Source organism: Cygnus olor, chromosome 5, assembly GCF_009769625.2.
Source record: "Cygnus olor isolate bCygOlo1 chromosome 5, bCygOlo1.pri.v2, whole genome shotgun sequence".
Taxonomy (NCBI): domain Eukaryota; kingdom Metazoa; phylum Chordata; class Aves; order Anseriformes; family Anatidae; genus Cygnus; species Cygnus olor.
In genome coordinates, this window is record NC_049173.1 from 11570081 (window position 1) to 11595711 (window position 25631).

At 37.9% G+C, this 25631-nt stretch overlaps 2 protein-coding genes across 12 annotated transcripts in view; one reads left to right on the plus strand and one right to left on the minus strand.

The window, feature by feature from the left end:
• The first annotated feature begins 17 nt into the window (after nt 1–17).
• On the plus strand, nt 18–22125 carry MOK (MOK protein kinase). 5 transcript variants are annotated; one of them, XM_040560000.1, is made up of 13 exons: nt 27–146; nt 4494–4608; nt 6411–6500; nt 7869–7939; nt 11360–11438; nt 11950–11998; nt 12918–13096; nt 15478–15579; nt 16001–16174; nt 16409–16517; nt 17491–17688; nt 17775–17878; nt 21964–22125. In XM_040560000.1, exons 1-12 carry the CDS (start codon nt 140–142, stop codon nt 17853–17855), a joined length of 1254 nt encoding a protein of 417 aa, XP_040415934.1. In that variant the 5' UTR covers nt 27–139; the 3' UTR covers nt 17856–17878; nt 21964–22125. The 5 variants fall into 5 exon arrangements, with proteins under 5 accessions (XP_040415938.1, XP_040415937.1, XP_040415936.1 ...); XM_040560001.1 differs by lacking the exon at nt 21964–22125 and adding an exon at nt 18136–18257; XM_040560003.1 differs by lacking the exon at nt 17491–17688 and having other exon boundaries at nt 21–146.
• Nucleotides 22126–23511: 1386 nt separating this feature from the next.
• WDR20 (WD repeat domain 20) overlaps nt 23512–25631 on the minus strand; it is a 45028-nt gene continuing 42908 nt past the window's right edge. For 6 of the 7 annotated variants that reach the window (XM_040559999.1, XM_040559997.1, XM_040559992.1 and 3 more), the window contains one exon: nt 23512–24396. In XM_040559999.1, coding sequence (XP_040415933.1) covers nt 24343–24396 — 54 coding nt within the window. In that variant the 3' untranslated portion in view covers nt 23512–24342. The remainder of the gene's footprint in view (nt 24397–25631) is intronic. The other variant, XR_005820711.1, reaches the window with a different exon arrangement.

Below are 25631 nucleotides of genomic sequence, written 5' to 3' on the forward strand. Positions count from 1 at the left end.
CCCTCCCACCCTCACCCGTGGCCAGGCGTGACGTCAGGGGCGGGACCTAGCCCTGTCAGCCGGAGCCTGCGCGGTTGCCAGGGCGACGGGAACGCAACATGGCGGCCTGAGGCCGGGCCCGGAGCGGGGCGAGCGCACGATGAGCAGTAAGGGGCGGGCGGCGGGGCGGGACCGGTCCCCTCGGTCCCCTCGGTCCCCTCGGTCCCCGGGGCCGGCAGCGGGGCCTCTCAGGAGGCCGTGGCCGTGGGGAGCGCCCGGGCGAGGCGGCGGGTGCGTTGGCAGAGCCCGGCCGGCGCCGTCATCGCGGCCCGCTGCCGGCTCGGGGCTTCCCTGAGGGAACGAATCGCGCCTGTCCTGCCCGGGCAGCCGATCGTGCTCCTGGGCCGCCCTGCCGCTCCCGCAGCCCCTCCTCGGGTCCCTCCCGTCGTTTCTGCAGGAATCGCGGAGTTTCCCCGTTGTTCGGCTTAGTGCCCCTTACAAACAGCCCCTGTCCCGTTCGGGTGTCACTGCGTGCGCTGAGTGGGTGCCTCCGGACCGTGGCTGAACCCAGCTTCTTCTTGCTTCCTCTGTTTTTATTTCTCTCTTCCTGCATGTATCGATGTCATATTTAAATGTCATGGGTTTTCTTCCTCAGCATCTTGGCAGCCTCACAACAAAATACCTACTTTTGGTTTTTATAATACCCCATTATGGTTATTGCACCACTGTCTTTTCTGTCATTTTGCACTGGATTCTTTAGTTCCAAATTGGGAGAGATTTTCTGTGCTTTCTAGGCACAGTAATAACAGTCCAGTCTTTGCATTCCATCATTTGCTCATTATTTTCATTTACATTGTTCTTAATTTCCTGGGTCCTGTAATTTCTTATACATTAAACCGCCTTTCTATTGAACAGTTATTTCCCTGTCATTCTCATGGCCACTTTTGCAGTGTTAGGCTAGTTCATGGTGCTAGAACAACTTCTTACAAATAACTTCTGTATATCTTTGTGCTATTTTGTTGACTTGTATGGAACTTTATTCTATTTTCCTAATCCTCATCTGCCTTTTCTCTAACTATTCCAAGCCTGAACATCCATGTGTGCTGAAACAACAGGGAAAAAAGGAAGAGATTAGGTAATATCTAGATTGTTACAGATGCATGAAGGAATTATTAACTGGGGATTAGATCTTCTTTATTCCTTAGTGTGATATGCAAGTGTAACTCAAATACTGTTTACTAAGTTTCATGCTTGAAGCATTCCATCTTAAAATGCCTGTGAAGTTTTACAAATTTCTAGCATTCTTCACCTAAGAGTACCACAAATTCAGGTAAACTCACTGGTAATTAGTTTTGCTTGGTAGCTGCATTAAGCTGCATAGTGTGATATTGAAAAGCTTTGACCTGACTATTCTCTTTCAGTGTTTGAAGTTACTGTAATTGATGAATCAGAAATAGATTTTTAAGAATCTTCAGAAATCTTGGCTTGTGGGCACAAATTCAAAAATTGCATTAAATTGTTAGTACGCTGTAAGTCTAAATTGTTTTCATTCTTACTCTATAAAAACCCTTATACTACCATTCTTATAATGCCCAAGATCCGTTCAGTTTCTCATTAAACAATAATTAACTTGTCATACGATCATTCTCTCATTTCCTCCCGGGGAGAAAAGCTCTCCCATCTTCAGTGATCTGTTTTGTTGAGAGTTTATATTTAATGTTATGCATCAAAAAGACATTTCAAATAATGCAATTTTCATTCCTGATTCTGCACTTCATTCAATTGATTGCAATTATTCTGGTCTTTGCTGTCACTTTTTCACTGGTGTAGAGGATGGTTCCCTCTTCTGTGTTTGCCAGCTTAAAGCCTCAGGTGTTTGTTACTCATGTGTTTTTTTTTGTTTTGGTTTGGTTTGGTTTGTTTTTTGTATGTCTGGCATTCTATTGTAAAAATGAATATACCTGTGGTGATTTCACCGTGATGGGCAGCTAAATTGCACTACAACTGCTCTGTCGCTCCCCTTCCTCAAAGGAAGAGGGAGAAAATAGGATGGAAAAAGGCTCAAGGGTTAAGGTAAGGACAGGGAGATCACTCACCAATTACCATTATGGGCAAAACAGACTCAGCATAGTGAGATTTATATAATTTATTCCCTACTATTAACAGAGCAGTGAGAAACTAAAAACAAACTAAAAACACCTTCCCCCCCCCATCTACCATCTCCTCCCCCTGAGCAGCGCAGGGGAACAGGGAATGGGGGCTGCGGTTAGTCCCTGATGCTTCGTCTCCACCGCTCCCTCACGGTCGCTCTCTGTCCCTGCTCCCCGCGTGGGGTCCCTCCCACGGGATGCCGTCCCTCCCGAACTGAGCCTGCGGGGGCTGCCCACAGGCAGCAGCTCTTCAAGAACTGCTCCCACACGGCTCCGTACCACCGGGTCCATCCCCCGGGAGCAAACTGCTCCAGCACGGGTCCCCCACGGGGGTTTGTGACTTAGTGGAGAATATCAGTTGCTACAAAAAAAAATCTGTTGACAAGTCTTCTTTAGAAAAGCGGGATATAAGTGATCTGAATTTATGATCTTTATCTTATATTTAACTATTTAGTTGGGAAATTAAAACTTAAGGAGGAGGCAGAGATCACAGTGCAAAGCATTCTACTTGCTGAGGTGTGTTGCTTAGTGATCACCAGTCAGGGATCACCTTGCTTAGAGCCCCCCTTGGTCAGGTCTCAGGTAACAGCCCCAAGAATTTATCAATCTCATGGTCCCATCCCTATCTTGGAGTCTCCGGTAGGTATCGCCTCCGTTACCCATAATGATTTTCAGATTCTGTTTCTGCTTTTAAAGTAGTTCTGTATGTAATTGTCTGTATCAAGAGCATTAGACAGTGTAATTGCTTTTAAATTACCCCGTTTTTCTCCCTTTTTCTAATTTAGATGGCCTAATTTGTTAGTTTAAGGAAAAAGGGGGGAAATAGTACGTAGGAAATTAAAAGGATACTTGAATTTCTGGAGAAGATTAGGTTTTAAAGAAAGTCTGGAACAGCACAAAGAATGATAATCAGAAAACCTAAGCAGGAGGTGATAAAAATGGGAAAAGCAAATGATAATTCTCACAGAAGCTGTGCTTTTATATTGGAGAAAGCAGAAATTTTCCCCGTGCAAATCCCCCTAATTAAAATGTAAGCATTTGGATCACAAGGTAAAGGAAGACTTTTAAAAGGAGTAAGCATGAAAGCTGGGGAGGAGAAAAGGGATGACGGCCAACAAACTGATTGCTGGTTGGAAGACATCGTTAGAATGTCCCTGCCTAAGTAACTTGTCTCTCTGCGAAATTTCTTGGCAGGCTCTCTCCACTCTGAGGCTGTATTTATCCTTGTAAATTAAACATATCTGGAAATCTTCTCGGCCACAAAGAGCAACTGGCATGAAATGGCCCACATCTATGCTAGTAAATTCTCTTATCCTCCAAAACAAGGCCGTAGGACAGAACCTCTGCTTGAGGAATGACCTTAGAAGGAGTCCTCGCCTGGGGCCAGGAAGGTGCCTAGGGGAGCGGTGGTTGTCCCAGGCCAAATGCATGCCAGGGACTGTTGTCACAGTAACTATACAGACAGCTACACTTCATCGGATTTGCTGCCATCAGCACTGCTTTGGACTCCTACACTAATTTTGAGTCCCATAAAGGGCTGAATATGGCAGAAGAGGTTTCCTGCTCTGCCTCCCTCAAAATGACTGGGTTTGGATCTCTCATAAATAACAAGACTATCTCAAAAGCAAAAGTAGCACAGAGCCAAGCAGGACTGGTTTTTGCTCAGATGAAATAAGTGGAGGAATTATCAAGGATAGAATCTGTAGGCGCTACACATAAAGGGAAACAGGAGGACAAGGTGGGAGAGGGGAACCCGTTCTTTACCGGATTGGTAAAGAACAGTTGATTACAAAGCTGAAGGAGAATAAAGGAGGAAAGAAAAGAAATGTCAATTCTGAAGGAAATTAGGAAAAGACTCAGAATATTAAACAAAAGCATTATTTTTGACCTACTTGAAAACCCATACCTGAAGTTAAGACAGGAATAAAGCTTTAAAATCGGTAACTGCTTTAAAAAAAAATTGAAGCAAAGCCAAGATGCACTTGCCTTTCAAGATACAACTTTGTTGTTGTTTGTTTGTGTGAAAGAGCAAAAAATAAACTCAGGTATGAGTTGCTAATGTGCTGGAGCAGAAAAAAAAGATACGAAGTGGTGTGTGCAGAAGCATTGTATCTCTAAGCAAGGAGGTAGTAGTTAGCTCCTGTATTTTACTTTCAGAAATATGAATTTATGTAATGTGGGCAGCAGAACTTTTTCTGTTATTCATTATATTTTCTCTCAAATAACCGATGTGTTACCAAAAAAACTTTTATTAAAAAAATAAAGATCAAGCTGTCTGAATTTAATACATCAATTATGGGTTGATACAGCCTTTATGACAATTTCTATTTTAAACTTACTGAAACAATATGTCTTTGTTTTTAGAATATAAACTGGTTGGTAAGATAGGAGAGGGAACATTTTCGGATGTTCTGAAGACACTGAGTCTTAGAGATGGAAAGTACTATGCATGTAAACACATGAAACAACACTTTGAAAGGTATGCATAATTATACTACTACAGAAAATCTTATTTAAATGTAGTGGGGAAATGCAAAATAAGGACTAAGTGAAGGTTTTTGAATGTCTTAAAGAAGTTTGCATATAGTATGGGACAGCTGCTGCTGATTACGAAGGGCCTTCCTATTTGGCATTGGGGTTATTTTCTTGACTACTCTAACTGGTGTCCTCCCCTGCAGTAAATGCCTGACCCCGGGGTTGAGAGTGAAACAAGAAAAATGCGGACTCAGTATTTAATTTCTGCCTTTTCAAATACACTGAATGTACTTGTGCTGGTTTTATTCTGTCTGTACATAACAGTAGAAGGAAATGTGTAAGCCCTCCCTCCTGGACAGTATGTTTTATTTCAGTCTCACTTTGAGTATTGTTTTAATGCAAGTTAAAAGCACTAGTTTTATCCTTACTCCATGCGTAGCATTAGTTCTCCTTCATACTTGCATTTACATTTGATTACATCCATCAGCAAGATGCTACATGGTCACAAAATAGGTGCTTTTTGTCAGTTAGAAAACAGAGAAGAGGGTTGTGTGGAAGTAGAGACATACACTTGATGTTCTTCTCCACATTTATATATGCACCAAACCCTGCCTTTTGGGTCACTGGCTTTGTATTCTCGGTTAAATGTCTTCATTTCCTAGTGATAGCAGTGGGAATGACACGTGTACATAAGTAAAATAGGACACTGCTCTGAAGTGAAATTTGCAATGTAACTCAGAGCTTCAGAGACTATGGAAAAGTGGAGGTTGAAAATCATTACAGTAAGTTTAAACAAAGAAAATGAACCCAAATATCTTCAGTTAATGAATTCATGTGACTTGTGATTGTCTACTGTGTTGTTAGAGAACTGCTGGTCCATTTATACATTACCTACTACTGACCACATTTGCCCAGTTTATGATCAAAACAATATTTAAACTAGCTGCTTAGCTACGTTCAGAGCAGATCACACGCAGTCCAGTGCAAGGGAGTAACAAGCTGGCCTGCGTTTTAAGCAGCGTGTTTAAAATGTCTTTTAGGCCTCTAACTCTTTGATAAATTGACTGACGAATTCTTTTGATGAAACAAACTCTTCTAGCAACAGATAACAGTGTTTCAAACAGAACCTGCCTGTCCAGAGTATTTCTCCCAGTTTGAAATTGGAAAATTATGATTTGGTGTTTAGCTTCAAGTCACGAGAAGGCTTACATATCCTGTTCTGATCTGTGAAATAGTGTGCAGAGCTCTTTGTTTCCTGCTTCCTCCTCAGAATTTCTATTGCATGCAGTTTTGTTGTTTATTAAAGTCTATGAGGGCAACTTAATATTTAAACGCCAGTTGAACGGTATTCATTTTTCATGCAATTGCTTATCATTAAAACTTAATTCTAAGTATTAAATTTGGCAAGGCTAGACTGTCACTTTCAGCATCGTGCTGAGCAATAATTGGTATGTATGCTACACCAGCTCAGAATGACCTGTATGATACACACTGTTATGTGACACACAGTTCTTCCAGACAGCAGCTTGGCACGGTAGCTGACATCTGGAGCACAATGCCTTACTAACCATGTCTAGGTAAGTCCAGCTGCTCTGGACTGGAGGAAGGGATAAAGCCATTCTCCTCTTTACTGACTTGTTCTATAAAGAAACAAAGCAGGTCCTGCATTTGGAAGATCAATTTCAGACTGAAACGGAGTAGGTTCTGACTGTCTCATGGCAGGGAAGAAAGACAATTATAATCTAGTCCCTGATTGCAAATCAGTCTTCTTTTTCTTCTTTCTTTTTTTTTTTAATTCAACTTCAGTATTGAACAAGTGAATAATCTGAGTGAAATACAAGCACTAAGGAGATTGAGTCCACATCCTAATATCCTTATGTTACATGAAGTTGTTTTGTAAGTATGGTGCATTCATTTCTTCCTTAACCCTTTACTTGAAAAATATCCAGTAACTTTTGGAACTAGAGGCAACCTGTAGGAACTTGACCAGCAAGAAAGAAAAAACAGCAGATACGCCACATTCTAAAGTCATTGTGCCTTTTTTTGTTTGGTTAAAAAAAGGTGATCTATTATTGCCCTGACTCTTCTGTAGCAGACTGAAAAACACTTCAACATCCATGTTAAAATGACAGACTAGATATATTTTAAGCATAGCTAAACTTCATGGCATAATACATAATACTTGCTGGTGATTTGAACCCATGTCCCATATCCAGAGAGTGCTTTTACGCATGGTATCCATGTCTATTGGAGACTATTTTGGTTAGGCACACTCAGAGCTTATTTGCTGAAATGGGCCCTGGAACTACAGGGCTCTTGGTTTGGCCTGGCAGGTTGAAGTAGGGATCCAGGCAAAGCAGCAACTTTGCAGATATCCCTTTGCAAATAATAGAAGTTTAGATCTCCAAACTAGGCAGCAGCTGAGGTATGCATTTGAAGAGAGATCAGTCAGTGATGGAGTCGGGCTCCTTCTAGCCACATTTGGCACTTAGGTGTCTTCTGAGGCCTCACAAAGTTTTGAGTTTTATGACAGCATTTACTCCACTGCTGTGCTATGCTTCCTCACCATGTAACAGCAGACAAGTAGTTCGTTATTCTGAGTACTTGGCACAAAACTTGTTGAATGCTTAAAACATTTTTTCTTGCTCTCCAGCAATTCCTCTGCTCCAGCCTCTGGTACTGTACTGTTATCAGCAGACCCATTTAGTACAAATATATGAAAAGCTGGTAATTGTGTCAGCAGCTCAGCTTTCTGGAATTGTCAGCTTCAGCTGCCGTGTTGTTAACCAAGTGTAACCCAGATGGCCAGCCAGCTCGCCTGGCTCTTTCACTGTCTGTAAACTGGGTTGCAGATTGTACCCTCAACCTTTTGTTGTCTGGGTTAACGGAGCATTGTAAACGGGGTGTACTTTAATTCAATTACCTTCTTCTTAGAAAACTGAAGACCTAAAAGCATTTGCCTTTGCAGGGCAGTGAAATGGAAAATAAGGTGTCAGATATATAATCGTATCTTGATAATACTTAAAACTGCTATTGTCAGCAAAACAGATTCCCGTCAGAGTCAGGTACCCATTTCCATTGATACTAATGACCGAAAGTGTTTCCATGTCTGGCATAACGTTTCCTCTATATTATTGTAACGTTGTACCATTTAATTTACTAGAAATTTCTTGATAGTGAACAGTGTCACATACTCAGAAAACATGCATTCAAATACCTTCACGAGTAAATCAGATCGTAAAGTCTCCTAATTTGTTTCTTCAGTGATAAAAAAGCCGGCTCCCTTTCACTGATATGTGAACTTATGGACATGAATATTTATGAGCTGATAAAAGGTATGTAGCATGTGCTTAAGCAGACAACCCCTCCTCCTGTAGATCACAAAGTGGAATTAACTGTATTGCACCAGGTTATTCACTGTTACATATTATGAAACTTTTAGTGAATTTTTATGCTGTACTGCTTCATTCTATATTAATTTCCAGTGCAAAATTCCCAGTTTAAAGCATGGATGCACGCAGAAGCTTTCTAAGGGGTCACGTCAATGGCGATCTTTCCACAGTCACTTGAAAACAGGGAAACAATCTTCTCTACAAAACTATTACCTTATATAACAAAAATACTTAAACAGGTTCTTGTTAAGTCAGGACTATAACGAAACAACTTGAGAATTAATCCCATTTGTTTCAAAGACTACTGAATCAATGAATAATGATTTTCAATTTTTGTGTCTAGTAAAAAATGCCTTTTACCAAGCTTTCTCTATAAAATAACGTAGTTCACTGAAAACACCTAAATAAAGAATTCTGGAGATGTTTGTCAAGGCAGGTGGGAGACCATAAATCTTAAGGAAGAGTTCCTACAGAAAGGTTTAGAACAAAAGCTAACTTAAAAACAGATCTCTTACAGAAACCCAAAGGAGTTGGATACAATAAATGGAGGGCCACTTTCAATTTCAATATTAAAAGAGGATTTTTTTTTAATAATTAAAAATATGTAATGTCTTGAGAGCTGGGAGATTCATTTCCGTAACTCAGCATGCAACTGATATTCCGTGCAATAGAATAAAGACTTGCTCTCAAACATTATGTTCATGACATTGAGTATTCAGATCTCTAACAAAAGTAGTAACCCTGTTCTGACCTAGATAAAGAGCTGAGATTAAAATACACTTACTTGACTCTGTAGATTCAGCTATGAATAATTGCTGCTTTTTATTTTTCTGTGATCAATTTGTGAAGTTATTAAGTCAGAGTGAGTAGTAGAATATAGGAAGGAGCCCTCATTGACAGTGAATTAGTCCAGTGCATTAAAAACAATCCTGTAGCTTTTTCTAGGAAACATACTATACTTCACTTATGGAAAATCAGAATGTTTAGATCTGTTTTTTAACTGCCTTTAAAAAAAATCCAAAACACCAAATTTCATTTGGTGTACATTTCTCAGTGTTTCTCTTGTTCTTTTCATGTGACAAAACCTGCTATATTAAACATTGTACACAGATGGAAATTAGCCTAATAGTTTCAGTATGTTCTGCTTTTTTAATTTTAAATACAGTTCTTATCAAACTCACAGGATTTTTTTCCATAGGAAGATTGTTTTCCTGCTGCTTTTTTCAGAAATTAAGTTTGATGATTTCAAAGTAAGCCTAAGTATGTGGTGGTTTTACCTTGCCAGGCAGCTGAACTCCACCACAGCCACTCTCTCACTCTACAAAGTGTCAAAAGGACTATTTACTATGGGGCAGAAATAAGTGTGGGTTGTTTTTTTTTGTTTGTTTTTTTTGTTTTGTTTTTAAATCTCTCCCAGACAACTCTATTTATGGCTTACTGCAAAGCTGAGAAATATAAGATGTGGCAGCTTATTTAAAAGAATAGTTGTTTGGCAAAAATTCTGAGTTCATATTTAAATTGGAAAATTAATCTCAATTCTGAGCCAGAACACTTATTGACCGGGGATATCTGGATAACAATGGAAAATAGGAGCTGCTTTTGAATTTTCAGGGTTATGACTTAAAGGAGTGCAGTATTAATTTATAGAACAACTAAATTGTGTGTATTGGCGATGCTCTGCCTGAAAACAGTTTTCATAGTGTACAAAAGTAGTTACATTTCAGACAGTTTGTAGTCTTTTGTGTATTTCTACAGTATATAGTAATATAAATCCCTGCCATTTTCTGAATACTCTGAATCTTGCAAAATTAAGTTCAAAGAAGGTGCAGGACAATTTAAAAAAGCTTTAAGTTAGAAAAATTTAAAGGTAAGCATGGTTTGTACAAAATTTTGTAGTGAAGAAAAACAGGGATTGGCTGTAAATTAATTTCTAATTTATCAAGGTGTATGAAGACACTCTTTTAATTAGGAGGACAGTTCATTGTAATGCCATAAATGTGGGAAGTTGATCCTTTTTCTCCCCCTTCATTACACTGGCAACAGATTCATGTTATTTCAACCAAGGCTATTTGGCTTCACACAAAGTCATAATTCTGTAACTATTAATTTGTAGTGGTACCACAAGTCATTTCATGACTGAAAAACAGCCTTGCCTTTTCTTTAATCAAGAACAGTTTGGTCATTTAAAATCATAAAAAAAAAATAAGGCTCAGAGAGAGGTGGGGAAGATGGCCTGTAGAAAAAATGATTGTAGCCTCAAATTTACTTCGTAATGACTTCCAAATAAGATTTGTGTAGTGATAAATCTGAAAGTAGAAAAGCATCTGCTCCAGATTTCAGTAGTTACCTGTAAAGAAGAAAAAAAAAACAACAACAATTGAGCATGACTTCTTTTCATGAAGGCTTGATTTTTTAAATACTAGTAATAGTCCAAGTTGGGTTAAATAACAACACTTCATAAAATCTTTTCTACTGTAAATAACAAAAAACCTGAATTTGAAAACACCATCTCTGTCTACCGGGGTAATAATATTACAATTCCTGGTATAAATGGTGCTCTGTTTCAAGCGCTTTGTTATCTAATCGTGCTCGGTGGATTATGGTGGCTGGCTGGAGGAGCACGGTGAGCAGCTGGGGACACCGGTTCGCTTGCAGCGAGTTTTTGCCCTGCTCATCTCCCTCCTCCTCCCATGCCAAGCACTCGCGCTGCTGTCAGCATGCAAACCAGTACCTGTTCTGGTTTTCAGAAATGTGATCACTTCTGCCACTGTTGATGACATTGCAGCATTACATAAAGGCATTACAGCAAGATTAAAAGGCCTTTGGAGCCTGTAAAAGAAAAAAGCTGTGTAGGTACTGAAGGGCTCTGAAAAACAGGTAAATTTTATAATTGTGCTTACTGCACAACTGCAATAGCAAGCTAAACTACCTAGGTTAACCTGTAATTTGCAACTCGATTGTGAATCACAGTTATTTAAGCATTGCACTAATTTGAGGTGATTGATAGGAATCTTGAACCTTAAGGCCTGTTCCTTTTTTTAGAAAGGAAATGAGACATTTGGAAGTGATATATTCCAGTTCTATTAGAACTTGGAGACAGATATTGCAAGAAAAACACACAGTAAAAGCTAAGGCAGTTTATAGACTACTGAATTGACAGCTATGTTAGCTGAACTATTCTGGTGCGTACTGAAATTTAAATTATGTCTGAATTTGAGTGGAAAATGGATTTCAAAGCTAGCTATAAATGACCGAAATAGCATAATTGAAAAAGGTAATATAAATTGGAAGCTGAAGATGTTTTTTTCTTTGTATTCTGTTGTTTGTTAAAAAGGACTTGTACAACTTGAAATTTAATTCTAGGAAGGAGAAAGCCATTACCCGAAAAAAAAATAAAGAACTACATGTATCAGTTATGCAAATCTCTTGATCACATACATAGGTAAGAGACCTGCTTCGGCAGCAGCTTTACAGTACACGCATCATACATCTATTTCAGAGTCATCTCTAGGTAGATACGTATAATGTGAGGCAGCAGACTGCTGTAGGGTGAAAAAAGGCCATTGCCCAGATACTTCTTTGCCTGTAGCAGAGCCCTGGAAGTCAGCAAGCTGGCAGCCAGTGCTGCACAGCACCCCACGGGAGCTTTGCTCTCTGTGCAGGAGCCCTGCTGGGAGAAGGGGCCCTTTCCATCCTTTTCTAACCCCGCTGAGAGCAACACCAGATAGCTTGACTCCTTCCTCAACTGACCCTTTCCCCATTCCTGTAGCTGTTGTACCGCCATGGTGGTAAAATTCAACTTTTTACTATGCTGTTGATAAGGCTGAAAGAGTGTTAGTTTCTTTACTCTTTTTCTTTACTCTTTTTTTTTTTTTTTTACAAATAACTGGAAGCACTGATAATTTTTATCTTTTCACTGAACTCTTCTCTCTGATCTGTTTATATTGGTACAGAAATGGGATATTTCACAGAGATGTGAAACCAGAAAACATATTAATAAAGGTAATTCATTTCATGTGAGAATATTTAACTGAAAGTGAAGTATATTGATATTTTTCTGTTTATGCTGAGAAAGTAATGCTTCTTCATGAATAAAAATACAGTTTTTAAATATATACAAACAGGTGCTTCTAATACTTCATTCCTGGTCTAGAGGAATGAACAAGCAGGTTTGTTAGTGGCTAAATCCAGATGAATCTGATATGTTACAGCCTTTGTGTGTCTATGCCAATCTGCAAACTGGTCCTTTATCATGTATTAATCCATATTTTCCTTTCTGTATTAACCTAGAGACAAGCAATAGCATTCAGTTCTGCATCTCATTCTCTCTACATTTAATGCCTAGGTTTAGCGGCAGTTATTCATACAAAAGAGAGCAGAAGATACTGGCTTCCAGAAGATTTCTTCATTGAAATGTATTCTGAGTTTCAGAATGTTATTTTACTAATGTCTGAAAACAAGGATTTCAAAATTCACTTTATGAAATCTTATTTTCTGGAGATAATTTTTTCTTTTAAGTCCTCTAAATGTGCAGGAGAAACTGTTGCAAAGAAAAGCTAAAACCACCTGTTATATCACTGCTAAACACAAGAAATCTAAGAAAATAATTTAATCCTCATGTCCTATTTAGCAGTCTTCTCTTCAGTAATAGTCCATATGCTTTTCCATTAACTCTTAGCTCTGTCTTTTAATGATGAAGAGAAAGGTGTTTGTGCATATTATGGGACATAAATCTCTTTGAGTCTTGGAGCTACATGCTATTTAAATGCAGTTTTGCTGCTATACTACTCTCCCTGGGTTTTCTGAAATGGTATTTTTAATCTGTTGATTTCTTTTATGATGACTACTTCACACATTTAAGGAAAATCTTTGCTTGAATACTTCAGTCTTTCTAAATTGTCAAAATACTTTATTTTTGCAGCAGAATACCCTGAAGCTAGGAGATTTTGGATCTTGTAGGAGTATATATTCTAAGCAGCCATACACAGAATATATCTCCACACGCTGGTACCGAGCACCTGAATGCTTGCTTACAGATGGCTACTATAGTTACAAAATTGATATGTGGAGCGCTGGCTGTGTTTTCTATGAAATCACAAGGTACAGTGTTCAGTTCGTTATTGCTAATCGAGAAAATCAAAGGTAAACAACTGAAATAAGGAGCACATGGTATAGGTAATCTGATCTTTGCTTCCACGGTTTTATGGAAGTTCAGTGCATGATTAGTCTGCCGGGTTCACGAGGCATTTATTGTCCATTGTCTGGTCCTCTCTTCACCCTCTGGCAGGTTAGTAATAAAGCAGTGCGATGATTAAGAGAACATAATAGCCATAAAAAATATTTACAAGGAAAACAGCATTTTTGAGCAGTCCCCCCTGCCCCCTGACTTCATGTTTCAGTTTGATAAAAAATGAATTTTATCTGCCGTATCTGTGAAGTATGGCTCATTTCCTGTCATGAGTATAACTAACCATCCTCAGTCTTGTTCATGCACTTGATGGTAAAATTTTCCCTCTTCTAATGAATTACTCTTCTGCAAAAACAGATGAGATCATAGAAGACAATCCCTTGGACTTACTGGTTTGGTTTATAAAATAGTTTGTTCAAGACCCTTGTGCCGGGACCTTCTGTCCTGGAATATTTTGAAGTTAGTTTCTGATGCAGCAAGAGTTCAGAAAAACCTGGCTTAAAGTCCTTCAGGATTCCCAAAGATGATAAAACTATTAATTCAACAAAATTGTCACTGGCCTTCAAGAAAAAAAAAAGAAAAAATAACCACCATGAGTATTTCTCCATTATCTTTGTGCCCTAGCAACAGCAGCAGTTCTTTATTCTCCTCCCACACTACTGCCTCTGATATGCAACCAGGAGTGGTAACATTTGCTTTGCTTCTTTCCTCCTCCTCCACATGGCAAGTGCAGCTGCTGCCGTCACCATCACATTAAATGACAACCCTTATGCTCTGGCTGCTAACTTGTAGAAACAATTCTCCTTCGGTCAGAAAACTGTTAACAGAAAAATTCCAAATGTGGCAGTTCTCTTGCAAAGTAAATTGGGAACAAATGCTTTAAAAATGCCATGTTTTCCCATCCCAATTTGAATCAGTGGGCTTTGAAGATTTGCAAGGAAATTACATGCTGCAAACTTAATTTTTTTTTAAGTGTAAAAAACCTTAAAGATGTTTCCTCGTAATTTTAGCTTAATGAAACAAATATCAGCCTTTGCAACCACTGCACATTTTCAGAGACCTAATAGATGTGTTCAGAAAGAAACGAGAAACGTTTATTGGAAATAACTGAATTTTAAAAGATACAGCTTTGCCAAGCTGAAGGAAAGTACGGACAGGTTTGTTTCTTTTTAGGAGAATCTTGCAGTTTTTGCTGTTGAACATTTGCATAAGCCTTTACACTTGAGACCACATTTTGTAAGGATTTTTTAATCTTTTACTCAGTCATGCTTCTCTTTCACACCTTGTTCTTCCTTTCACTATTCCTTATAAACCTGGGCTCCTGGATTATGTTTCTTTTGTGCATTGCGCAGTTGTCTTTTGTTAAGTTTTAGCTTTACATTTAGAGGCAGCGCATTTTTGTAATTCACATAAAAACCCACTCCCAACTGCTTGTCTCAAGAGATACAGCTGCACAACATGAATCAGCTCTCTTTTTCTCTCCTTCTTCCTCTCAAAGCTTTATGAAGACATTCAGAGAGATGTGCAGCCAGCTGTTTGATTGAATTTGCAAACAGTTAAAAGAAGTTTCTTCCTTCTTCAAAAAGGGATGAATGTTTTGTTTTCAAGAATCAAGTGGTGCTACTGAAGTGTTTCTTAAATTATATACCAAAGGAAATGCTCTGCTAGTATGGAGAAAGGGAACATATGCAAGAAACAAATGATAGTGGACCTAACTTGTTGAGTCAGATTGCTCTATTGATAACAATTTTCAAGGACTCTGTGCAAGTTTTATATTAACTGAGGATCAAGTTCAGGAATGCAGTCCAAAATACCATCTTTCCAGTATTGCTGCTTGTAAAGAACCTCCGTGTAAGAATGGAATGTTTCTTATAAATATGTATTTGTGTGCATACACAGCAAGAGGGACTGCTTGCTTCGGCTGTCTTAAAATGAGAAAACTCATACTGTCTTCTGGGATCTGCCACTTCGCTAGAAGAAAACAGAATCCCATACCCATTACCTTTGACCAGGAGGGATGTTGTCTTTACATATTTTACTTAAAACCTGTGAGGAGAGGGCAATTACAGATTTCTGTTTAATAACCCTAACTATCCTTTCTGTCCAAAAATGCAGTTGTATTAATCTACTGCTCACGTTATCTTTCTGTTGTTGGCTAGTATTAAACTGTTACCAAACAAATAACACAAAAGATTATCTTTCTCTTCAATGAAAAAATGTTAACCAAAGTGGCAGCTATGCCATTTAAACTAGTTTGTGTTCAGTAGTGCTAATTCCATCTCTTACCTTGCAGTTTTCAGCCTCTCTTTCCTGGATCTAACGAACTGGACCAAATTTCAAAAATCCATGATGTCATAGGCACTCCTGCCAAGAAAACTCTCGACAAGTTCAAGCAGTAAGTATGCATTTCCATAGCTATTGGTCTCAGTGTTCAAATATTCAAAATACAACTGTACAGCTGTGCACAATTTCTATACAGGGAACCATCACAAAAATCAAATCCTTTTGTGACACCTGCTGACAGTGGTGTCTTCTGTCTCTCCCCAAGCCCCAGAGACAGGCATGTATTTGTGACTCTTGTAGGCAGAGCAAAAGAAATTTGAGCCTACATCAATCTTATTTGGCCTTATTTCTGTAGTATCCTTAAGGTCAATGGCATAAATTGTTAAGAAAGAAAACATTTTTTTTCCAAGTATTACTTACTTGCGCCTAATAAGTCATTACCTAAATCTTATTAGACTAACTTTTTTCAGTCGGTTTTAGCTTCTCTCTGAATATGCATGAATAACTGTTTGTTCTCAACTTCCTTAACACAGGTCAACAATTATGAATTTTGATTTCCCCTTTAAAAAAGGAAAAGGAATACCTCCTCTTGTGCACAATTTATCTCCTAAAGCCTTCTCTCTCCTGTATGCAATGATAAAATATGATCCTGATGAGAGAATTGCTGCCCATCAAGCATTACAGCATCCTTATTTTCAAGAATTCTGGCAAGTGACTTCAAATCATTTCAGTCTTGAAGACTACAATTAAAAAGTGGGGGAACACTATGTGCTTATTATTTAAAGAGGACTGAAGTGAAGTTCGCTTACAGTGCTAATATTTACGTTGCAACACAATGAAATATCAGTCAACATAAGTCTTTGCACTGAGTCCAAACTTCACCTAAAGCACAACTGATGTTTTTCCTCTTTTTGTTTTCTTTTTTCCCCCAAACTTTTTAGGGCAGCTGATACACAAGCTTTGGCCACGCACAGAGTAAGATTACTAGAAAATACAGCAGGGCAAGTACCTCCGCATTTGTGGCAAATTTCAAAGAAAAGCCAAAAACAGGTAATATTTTAGTGGAAGCACTGTCAGCCCACTTAGAGAAAGTAATTTGTGACACTGAGCTTGTTAGCTAGAAACAAATGTTTTACTTAAGCTGATTACTTGGTTTTATTCAGTCTGCCCAGACACCAGTCTTTGTTGGGTCTGATGCAGCTCGCCATCCCCCCAGGCCCTGAAACACAGGTTAGAATATAAAAGCTGTGATACCATGTAGTACCTCTGGCAGACAGTTTTCATAGGTGCTGCTACTTGGAGAGTCAGTGCCATGTTGTTTAAAATATGGTCTTCTGCTTTTTTTGCTATCTACCCTTGACTTTTAAAAAGGTTTTACGGATAAAGCTGTAGCAGAGAGAGAAAATATATTTGTGCTCTCAAAGCCTTCAGTCTACATTTTCAATACATTTGTTGTTGGTGGTTTTTGTTTCTTTGTTTACTTTGTTATCCGTATTCAGATCATATCCAGACAAATACTGAATTTACACTCGACACTGAAAATCAGCAAATTAAAATGTGATGAAAAAATCTAACTAAATTCTAAGTAAAACTTTGTTTATAGTCAAATTACATGAAAAATACTCAACATATGCAGTCATAGAGTTCATTCTGTCTGCAAGGTGAGATAGAAGTTAGTATTGCATGAAAAACTCTGAAATACACTTTTTTCACAAAAATCACCACAGTAGATAAAAATATATATATATTTTCTGCTGTGCATTTGACATAGAAAGCAGGAATTCTCTTTTCATGCAAGCAGACACTTTTTCCACCTGTTTAGTTCTTGGGTTCATCAATGTGAGCTTTGTAAGAAGCACAATAGGGAAAAATCGCAAGAAACATCATGTGAGTTAGTAATTTTTAAAACGAATTAGTTGAAATAGTATTTAGCTGAGTAGTTTTGTTTTGTTGTTGCTTTTAGTTTTTTATTCTTTAAGATGTTATCAGAAAAAAATAAATTTTAATTTCTTTATTTTAAAAGGATTCTCTTAGGAAAGCCCAGGAAAAAACAAAACAACATCGACCCCCTTGTGGAGAATTACCAATATTAAATCTTTCTGGAGTAGCCAAACTGACTTCCTGTCCTACGCCTACATTGCGTTCAGTTTTTCCTACAGCTAAGGGAAGTGGGGAAACCTCCGTGGTACAGTCTGTTAGATTTATGGGATCAAATATCGAGGTATAGACTCTAACTTGCTCATTAAAGTATAACAGCCAAATATGTTTTACAGAGCACATTTCAAACTTCTGTTGTTTCCTCAACAGTCTGAGAAACAGAAGGCCCTTGAGTCTTCCCTGAAACATTTCCACTTACCTGCTATAGAACGAAGAGGAGGAGGTTACTGACCACCTTGTAAAGATTTTGGAGGGTGAGGAAAAGCATGGCTATGCAGTGAGTGAAACAGCCCCGATCATGCTGTCATTGTTAGAGATCTAACAAAAACAACAGTGCATTATTTTGTGTTTCTGACAATTTGTCAGAAAACCCCACAAGGTTATAACGGGCTGCTTACCTAGCATTTTGGTATTCTGTTCCTGAAGACTATCAATATTTAATTAAAGCATTGTTCTGGCCGAGCTTAGAGAGCACTCTGTATTGAACTTCCTAAATATCTTTTCCTTTTAGAACCTGATGGAGGAAGGGGTTGGTTAAAAATAACATGAAAGGATTTGTTGAGCTTCAATATAAAAATGCAATGTTGCCTAAAAAATACAAGTTTTCATATTATTGAATAAATGGCAGCTAACTTGACCTATCATTTTGTATATTTTTTAGATTTTTTTTTCCAGTGATTTCTGCAAGGTATTTACCTCCTGTATTTAATGACTTCAACCTCAAGCTTTATTGAGAACATGCAAATTATGCAATCACATGAGATACTTGATTTTGATACAGTTAATGTAACTGTTAAATATTTTTAGATAACTATTTACTAGCTAAAAGATAGAGCAACTTTTTGTCTGATTCAAAAACAGATCAACTTTGGCCAGTTCTCTTCAAGCAGTGCTCTTAATCAGAAGTTTAAACAGTGACTGATACTGCAGCTAGTTGCTTGTAAGAGCAATACATGAATGTATTTCATCATGTTTCAGAAATTTTACAGATCCTCAGTAACAATTTAATATAACGGTATTGCTCTCTAGCTCTATACAAAGCAAGTGTTTAGAAGGTATTTTTATCATACTTGGAAAGTGTTTATTAGAATTTGATACCATTGATTTTAAAACTCCTGAGATCTCCTTAAAAAAAATGCAATCATTAACTTGATGTTTTACAAAACAGTTTTACTATTTACAAACCAAATGAGTATGTTTGTGTGAGGCCTACTTTGCTAGGGTTTAGAAATCTTTGGTCAACTGGTATAGCTGCAGGACAGGTTTTGCAACAAACTTTTTTTCTGTTAGTCCTAAATTACTCTGCTCATAACTGGGTTTTTCACCTACCTTCCTGACACTGAAACCGAAGAGCTCTGGGCCATCTGCTGCTGTGCAACAGCTCTCTGTGCAACAAGAAAGTGAAAAGCAACCAATGCCAGATCAGCACTACTGCTCAGCAACAGGGAATGTCCTGTGCTGCCTAACTTTTTTTGCCCCTTTTACAGAAACAATGAAACAAAATTCAGCAACTCAACTGTAAAATCTAACTCAGGCAGCAAAAGTCTAGATTTGTGACCATCACTGCTGCACTGTTTACCCATCCTTTAATTTCTTGTTCTTTTCCTTTTGGGTTATAAGGCAATCAGTGATACATTTTCAGGTCTTATATTTTATAGTCATCAAGTACAGCTTAGTTTTTTACTTTCGTGGTAGATTCACCACTGCACAGCTTGTGGTGGAGATGAGAGGGGGGTGGTTGGGGATAGGCAGAGAAAGGTGGCAAAAGGCATGTTGTGGTAGATAGGTTACAGCTGCACAGGCATGAGGCAGTGTGAAAGGCAGGAACAGAGGCAGCAGACAGCTTAGTGGATCACATTTTAGAAAAAAAAATATTTAAAGCTACTAAAGCAACCCTTAATTATCAATTTGAGATTGATGCTCTAAGTCCAGACAAACTATTTGTCCTAATTGGTTAAGATGCAGCTTAAATGATGCAGCAAAATACATGTTAACATAACAATTCTATAAAAATGTGAGTAATCTAAAATAAATTATGCCCATTATTCTCTCAGCTCTCCTTCCAGATTTTTCTAGGATATAAACTTGTGAAAATAATGATTGCTCCCGCTCAGTTAGAAGTTTTCCAGTACGTAGGGTTTTTATTGTTGTTGTTTAAAGAATCAGTGTCTCATACAGTCTACATCCCCATCCTATTCCCTGTTCTGCCATTCAGTGTCTGGGTGACTTTGAGCATGCCCAAGTTTGCCATTGGACCTTCTCAAAGGGGGAAGCTCATGATACTGAAGTTCTTTACAAATTCTTTTGAGATCTACTGCTTAGAAGTGTGTGGCTATCTAATGTTTATCTTCGTGTTTTGAAGAAGGCATTCTTTTCACATGCTGAGGATCGACATGTCATTACTAGCAAATTCTTTATATGTGAAAATCTCAGCAAGCTAAATGTTTATGTACCGTGGGAGTCATTTTTTGGTTTGATTCAAATTTGACTGTCCAAGTTCACTATCTTGTGCCTATAGCATGGCCTACTCTACATTTGCTCATTTTATACCATTTCTTCCTAGCAAAATTCTAGAATCTCAATAGGAAGAATGGAAATACCTCCCGGTAAACTGTAAATTACATAAATCATTGTAAATTACAGCACATGAACAAGGTTCTGCAGGGTAATCTATATTGCTGCTACTCATCCTGGGTATGCCACAGAAATAGCAGCTTTCTCTTACTAGGATTAAACAAATATGTAAACAGTCTTAGCGGCAGTTGTGTAGTAGACCAGTAGAACACCATAAAACAGGGAGAATTAAACAGCGGACTGCAACAGTATAGGTAGAGGCTGTTTCTCATTTTATTGAAACTCGTACTGGATGAAGGTCATCTTTCCTCCAGTTCTAAGCAAAAAATACACTCCTGACCATGATTATCTTGAAACTGCAGCAGGAGTACATGAAGACAGAGTGACCAGCCGAGGTCTACTGTTGTGTTACAGTTATCATCTCCCCACTTAGTCACGCTTGTATGTTAGCTGCTCATATCGTTCAAAGAGAACAGACAGAGAGCTTGAACAGTAACAATGCAATCTAATATTTGTTTGATTATCTAGCATTAATTTACAGACGCACACAAATAATTAAAAGGTGTGATGCTAAGCATAGGAATTAAGGATGGCAGGCCTACAGGCAACATAGTGTAACAGTAACCTCCAGCTCCTTACCTTTTTTTACCACAAGTTTATCCAGTGTGGTTTTCTGCTTTGTTTTTTTTTCCAAGAGGGGAAGATGGTGAGTTGCCGAGTGTTACCTATTTGTGGTTAAGCATGGTATGCAGAAGTACAAATGATAGTCAAAAATTAGGTACTGTTGTATCTGAGGGATCTTGCTCTCCACAGTTATGAATTTGTCACATGATTTTTAACAGATCAAGCATATGTTGGTCTCCAGATTCTTAAACCAGAAATTTAAAAAAATCCTACAATTGGCTGATGATCCAAACTCAGAGCTCTCTTATCTAGGGTAATACAGTAGGCCAACTATGTTCTTTATACAGATACATTAATTGTATTGGTAGCTTCCTATAAGCTCTTTTCTGGAAGTCTCAAACAATAGATGCTGAAGTTTAAACAGTTTCATTCAACAATTCAACCCCCACCCCTCAAAAGAATTCCCTCAGATCTTGTTTTCACAAGATATTTTCCTGTTTTCAAGTGTTATTGCAACTCTTTGCATCTGTGAATAATATCAGGTAGGTAATTACCTTATTTGTACACCAGGAAATAATTATATTTGTTGAAAAATAAAAAGTCAGAAATTTTCGTAGCTCTAAACTTGGAGAGAAAAGGTTATCAGAGTAGTATTTTGTATATTACCAGCAATTCTGTCTCACATAATAAGTATCTGGGGCTGTCAGTCTGTTGCAATGAAAAGAAGCAAGTTCACATTCAGCAAATTGCTTTTGCTATGAAAATTGGGTATTTCAATTGAAGTATCACTTTGAAAATATTTTTTCTCCATTTCTTTTAAGCTTTCAGGTGGGTCTTAAAGGGCTTTGTACTTACAGTGCTTCATGGGCATTTATTTCATGACAAGTTCTTTGCTATTATTCTTCTGGAGACCACTTACACTTCTCTGGCTCTTGGATTATTAGGCAATCTTGAGTTTTTCCGACTTGCTTTATAGTTAAAATACGTTCAACTTTAAACTATAAATTGGGAAGTATTGTTCCTACCACCATTCTTCAAGTCAAAATTCTGTACTGAGATGATCTGTGTTCCACCCTTTAATTTTTTCTGTAGAACTCTAAGTTCTCTCCAGGTAAGTTATTAGCATCCCTTTTCTTCCTAGAATCATTTTTTTTTCCCCCGTATGGAAGAAAGGATGGGATGGATAAGTTCAAGCTGTCAGGTACCTGCAAATGGTACAGAAGATATTGCTGAAAAAAAAACAAAACCAGGCTCCTTGTATGCTATTTGACTACGGTTTGTAACAGGGATGTACTCTGCGACCAGAAATGTAAGTAGCTGCCACTATTAACCTCAGATTGGGTACTGTGGTCCTTCCAGTACTGATTTTTCCTACAGCTGGTAAAATACAAAGTCTTTTAAAGAGACTATTACATCTTTTCCTCAACTGTTTTATTTTGACTCAAACCATGTGAAGCACGCACATCAAGGACTCTACAGGGAGATAACTACCCTAGTTCTCAGTGACAAGGTTTATCTGTATTTTAACAGTTAAACCCAATATGTTAATAAAAATTTCTGAACGATAATGCTGCTCAGTTTCAGTATTTTCCCCATTCCTTGTATTTTAGAAGACTGCAAGTAGCTGAGAATTATGAAGTACAGTTCCGTCTTTAACAAAGTAGACAATCCAAATGCCGGCTTATACATACATCTGGCAGTCTTCTGTATGCTAGCTGCCTGAAATGAATGGGAGATGTAGTTGCAAGCAGTTACTGCAGTTGTTTCTCTGCATGTTTTCATTCACTTCCTGAAAAACACTAGCTTCTCATGCCCGAAGGTGTCTAATGTTTACTTGCAATGAGAAACATTCTACCCCCCTCCATTGCTGGAGGGCAGGACAGGCAGATTTGGCTGAGGTGTGCCCTCACATAGAGCACGTGCCTACTTGGGCACATCGCACATCCTCAAGCTCTTGGCCTCGGTTCTGCTCTGCCTCCCTGCAAGACTCAGCAATAAGCTGCCTATTTCTGCATAGGGCAGAGGGAAAGATATGACTGGTACTTCTGTCGTCTGTCATTGCTGGGGCTGGACATGGAGCAACATCTCTTGGGGTTTTTTACATCTTCACAAGAAATACCGAAAACATTTTAAGTGTTCTGTTACTGACTAAAACTGTGTGTTCAGACAAGCAGCATTAAACTATACAAACACACAGATACGTATTTCCATCGTACTTATCAGTTTTAAAGTGTTGAATTGTAAACAAGATGCCTGTATACAAGACAAACAAGTTGTCTCAGAAACCTAGCTGCTCCTACACGTTGACATAATTTTAATTTGCCAGGTCAGAGGGTGTGTTTGTCCATTACTGTCGGAATGGTCACCTCTGAAGTCCCAAGACAAACACACAATATTATGTGATTACAAAATCCTCACCCCACAACGTTGTCTGCAAGATTTCTGCTACATGATGGATTTGGAGATAAACCACTAAGAATGAGAACAGACCACCATTACTTCATTTTCCTAGTCAAAACTCAACTATATTAAATATGAAGCAATGTTCTAGGTAAGATTTTTTAAAGGAATTTGTTCTACAAAGTTTAGATTATATTTCTGTACCAAACATTTAATTCAACAAAGGATTGATTACATCAAAGCTGATCAAATTTAAACAGAAAGTAAACAAAAATGCATATTCAAGATAGTTTAATATGTATTTTCTGAATTAGAAATACCACTTTCTTAAATGAATGAGAATTTCTAGTGTAATGATCCATTACTCCCCTCCCCCACCACTGAATTACATTATTTGTACATATAATACAGAGCTGATTGCAGTTGGAAACAACAATATTAAAATAAAGGTTTAATAGATACAAAGGATCTTTTCTCCACAACATAGTTTTTCTGGTGTTTGGACACCAGATTTAAAGTAATTTTCTATTAGCATTAAACTATTTAAGTGCAAAACAATTTTGTTTTAAAAATCTAAGATTGCAGCATCCATCTTCCTGAATAACATTTTGAAGCCAGAAAGTAATGACTTTCATTTTCTACGAGTGCATTCCAGGCTGTCTTCTAGCCATCTCTGGTTAAAAAAATCAGTGCAAAATAAACAATGGTGAAGTACTAATTTAACCATTGAACTTACTTGGATTTAAGAAACATACTTTATTTTACACTATATATATATCTTTTATTTATATATTTATATATATAGATTAAATTACACTGGACTTTAAAAGTATAAAGAAAACCAAAAATGTTACTATTTTTTTTTCTGCAGCACCAAAGGAAGCTTTTTTTTTTGTTTTTTAAATGAAAACTCTTCCTTGGGTGAGCAGCTAGCAGTAGTAGCTGTAATAAGAACTCATTACATTATTCCTTTGCAAATTACTATGTGATTCACATAATTCCATGTTTACACTCTGCCACATTATAATTTGTGATGCTCTTTGCCTGAAGAACAGCTCCTGGTTCCATTGTCATTACTTCTTGTCCTGTGTTCAGAGATTTGCTAGCAGTAGTGTGATGGCTATACTACAGTTCCACTTGGAGAATTGGCCTGGTTTTGGGATGACAATAAACCCTGCAAACAAAGCAGTTTACATTAATCCAGCAAGAGAACCTGACAGTAATTTTATAAAATTATTAGCCTGAAGCTAAAGTACAATTTATTTTTACCACCACTTGCTTACTGTAGGTATCAGCACCTCCCCTCCTACGAGAATCTAAGTCACTGTTGTATCAGTCAAGCAGCACACAACAAAGCGTTCAGAAAGGCAGAAAGTGTGTGTTCATGACACACGGTGAATCTGATCCGAGCACTTGATTTCAGTCTACCTTGCACTTTGAGTCCTTGTGAGCTGTGCAACTTTAAAAATCATACACCAAAAAAGTGATCATCATTTTATTAGGGTAGCAACAAACAAACCTATTTCAATATCAACAAGTTTGACAACTAACCTGATACAGGGAAATGCTCAATCTCTTATATGCCACTGAATATTACAAGCTTTAAATAGAAAAATAGATTATCTAACCAAATACTTAGTTTGGTAATTGTAAAGGAGAATGAAACACGAAGTAGGAGTTCAGTAAAAGTTTCCCATTACAATTTAAGCTCGCATTCAGGACTTTTTTCTTTAAACTGCATTACCATTCCAATAAATGGAGACTTACTTTATTTCAAGCATAATGCTGCTACTGTGCGGCACCCCGAGCTAGACAGGGGTTGCGGTTCCATATTAAGGCAACTATACTGGAGGCGACAGATCCCAGTTTTGATTTATGTATAGTAGCCCATTTTTAATTATTCACATAAAAAACTGTATGCTAGATTTATATAGGAAAAGCTTAATATCAAAATGCAATTTAATCTTCTTGCAATATTGTTATAACAACTGCCAGCAGACTTGCACCACCACGGCAGCTAAGCTGGAAGCTTATGAGTATCACCAATGAGTATCACTGAGCAACTCTTACTATGTAGGCATAGCAAATGCACTTTTAGCAATTCCTCTAAATAGCTACCAGCTTAATTTCTTACCTCAAAATTAAGATCCTCTGACTCAGATCCATCAAACCAGACAAGTTCAGGCAGCAACTAACACACAATGCAGAACGCACACATCTTCAGAATCTACAGGAGCTCTTTCTTGCTTGGATCCCAGAACTGAAAAGTCACTACTGATGGAAGAAAACCCTGATCATAGACAAAGAGGTGGAAGGAGGTCTGGATTGGCTGGATTCAAGTCATCAAGTTTCTACTAAAACCAAAACTTTTTTTTTAATTAAAAAAAAAAAAAAAGAAAACCCCACATC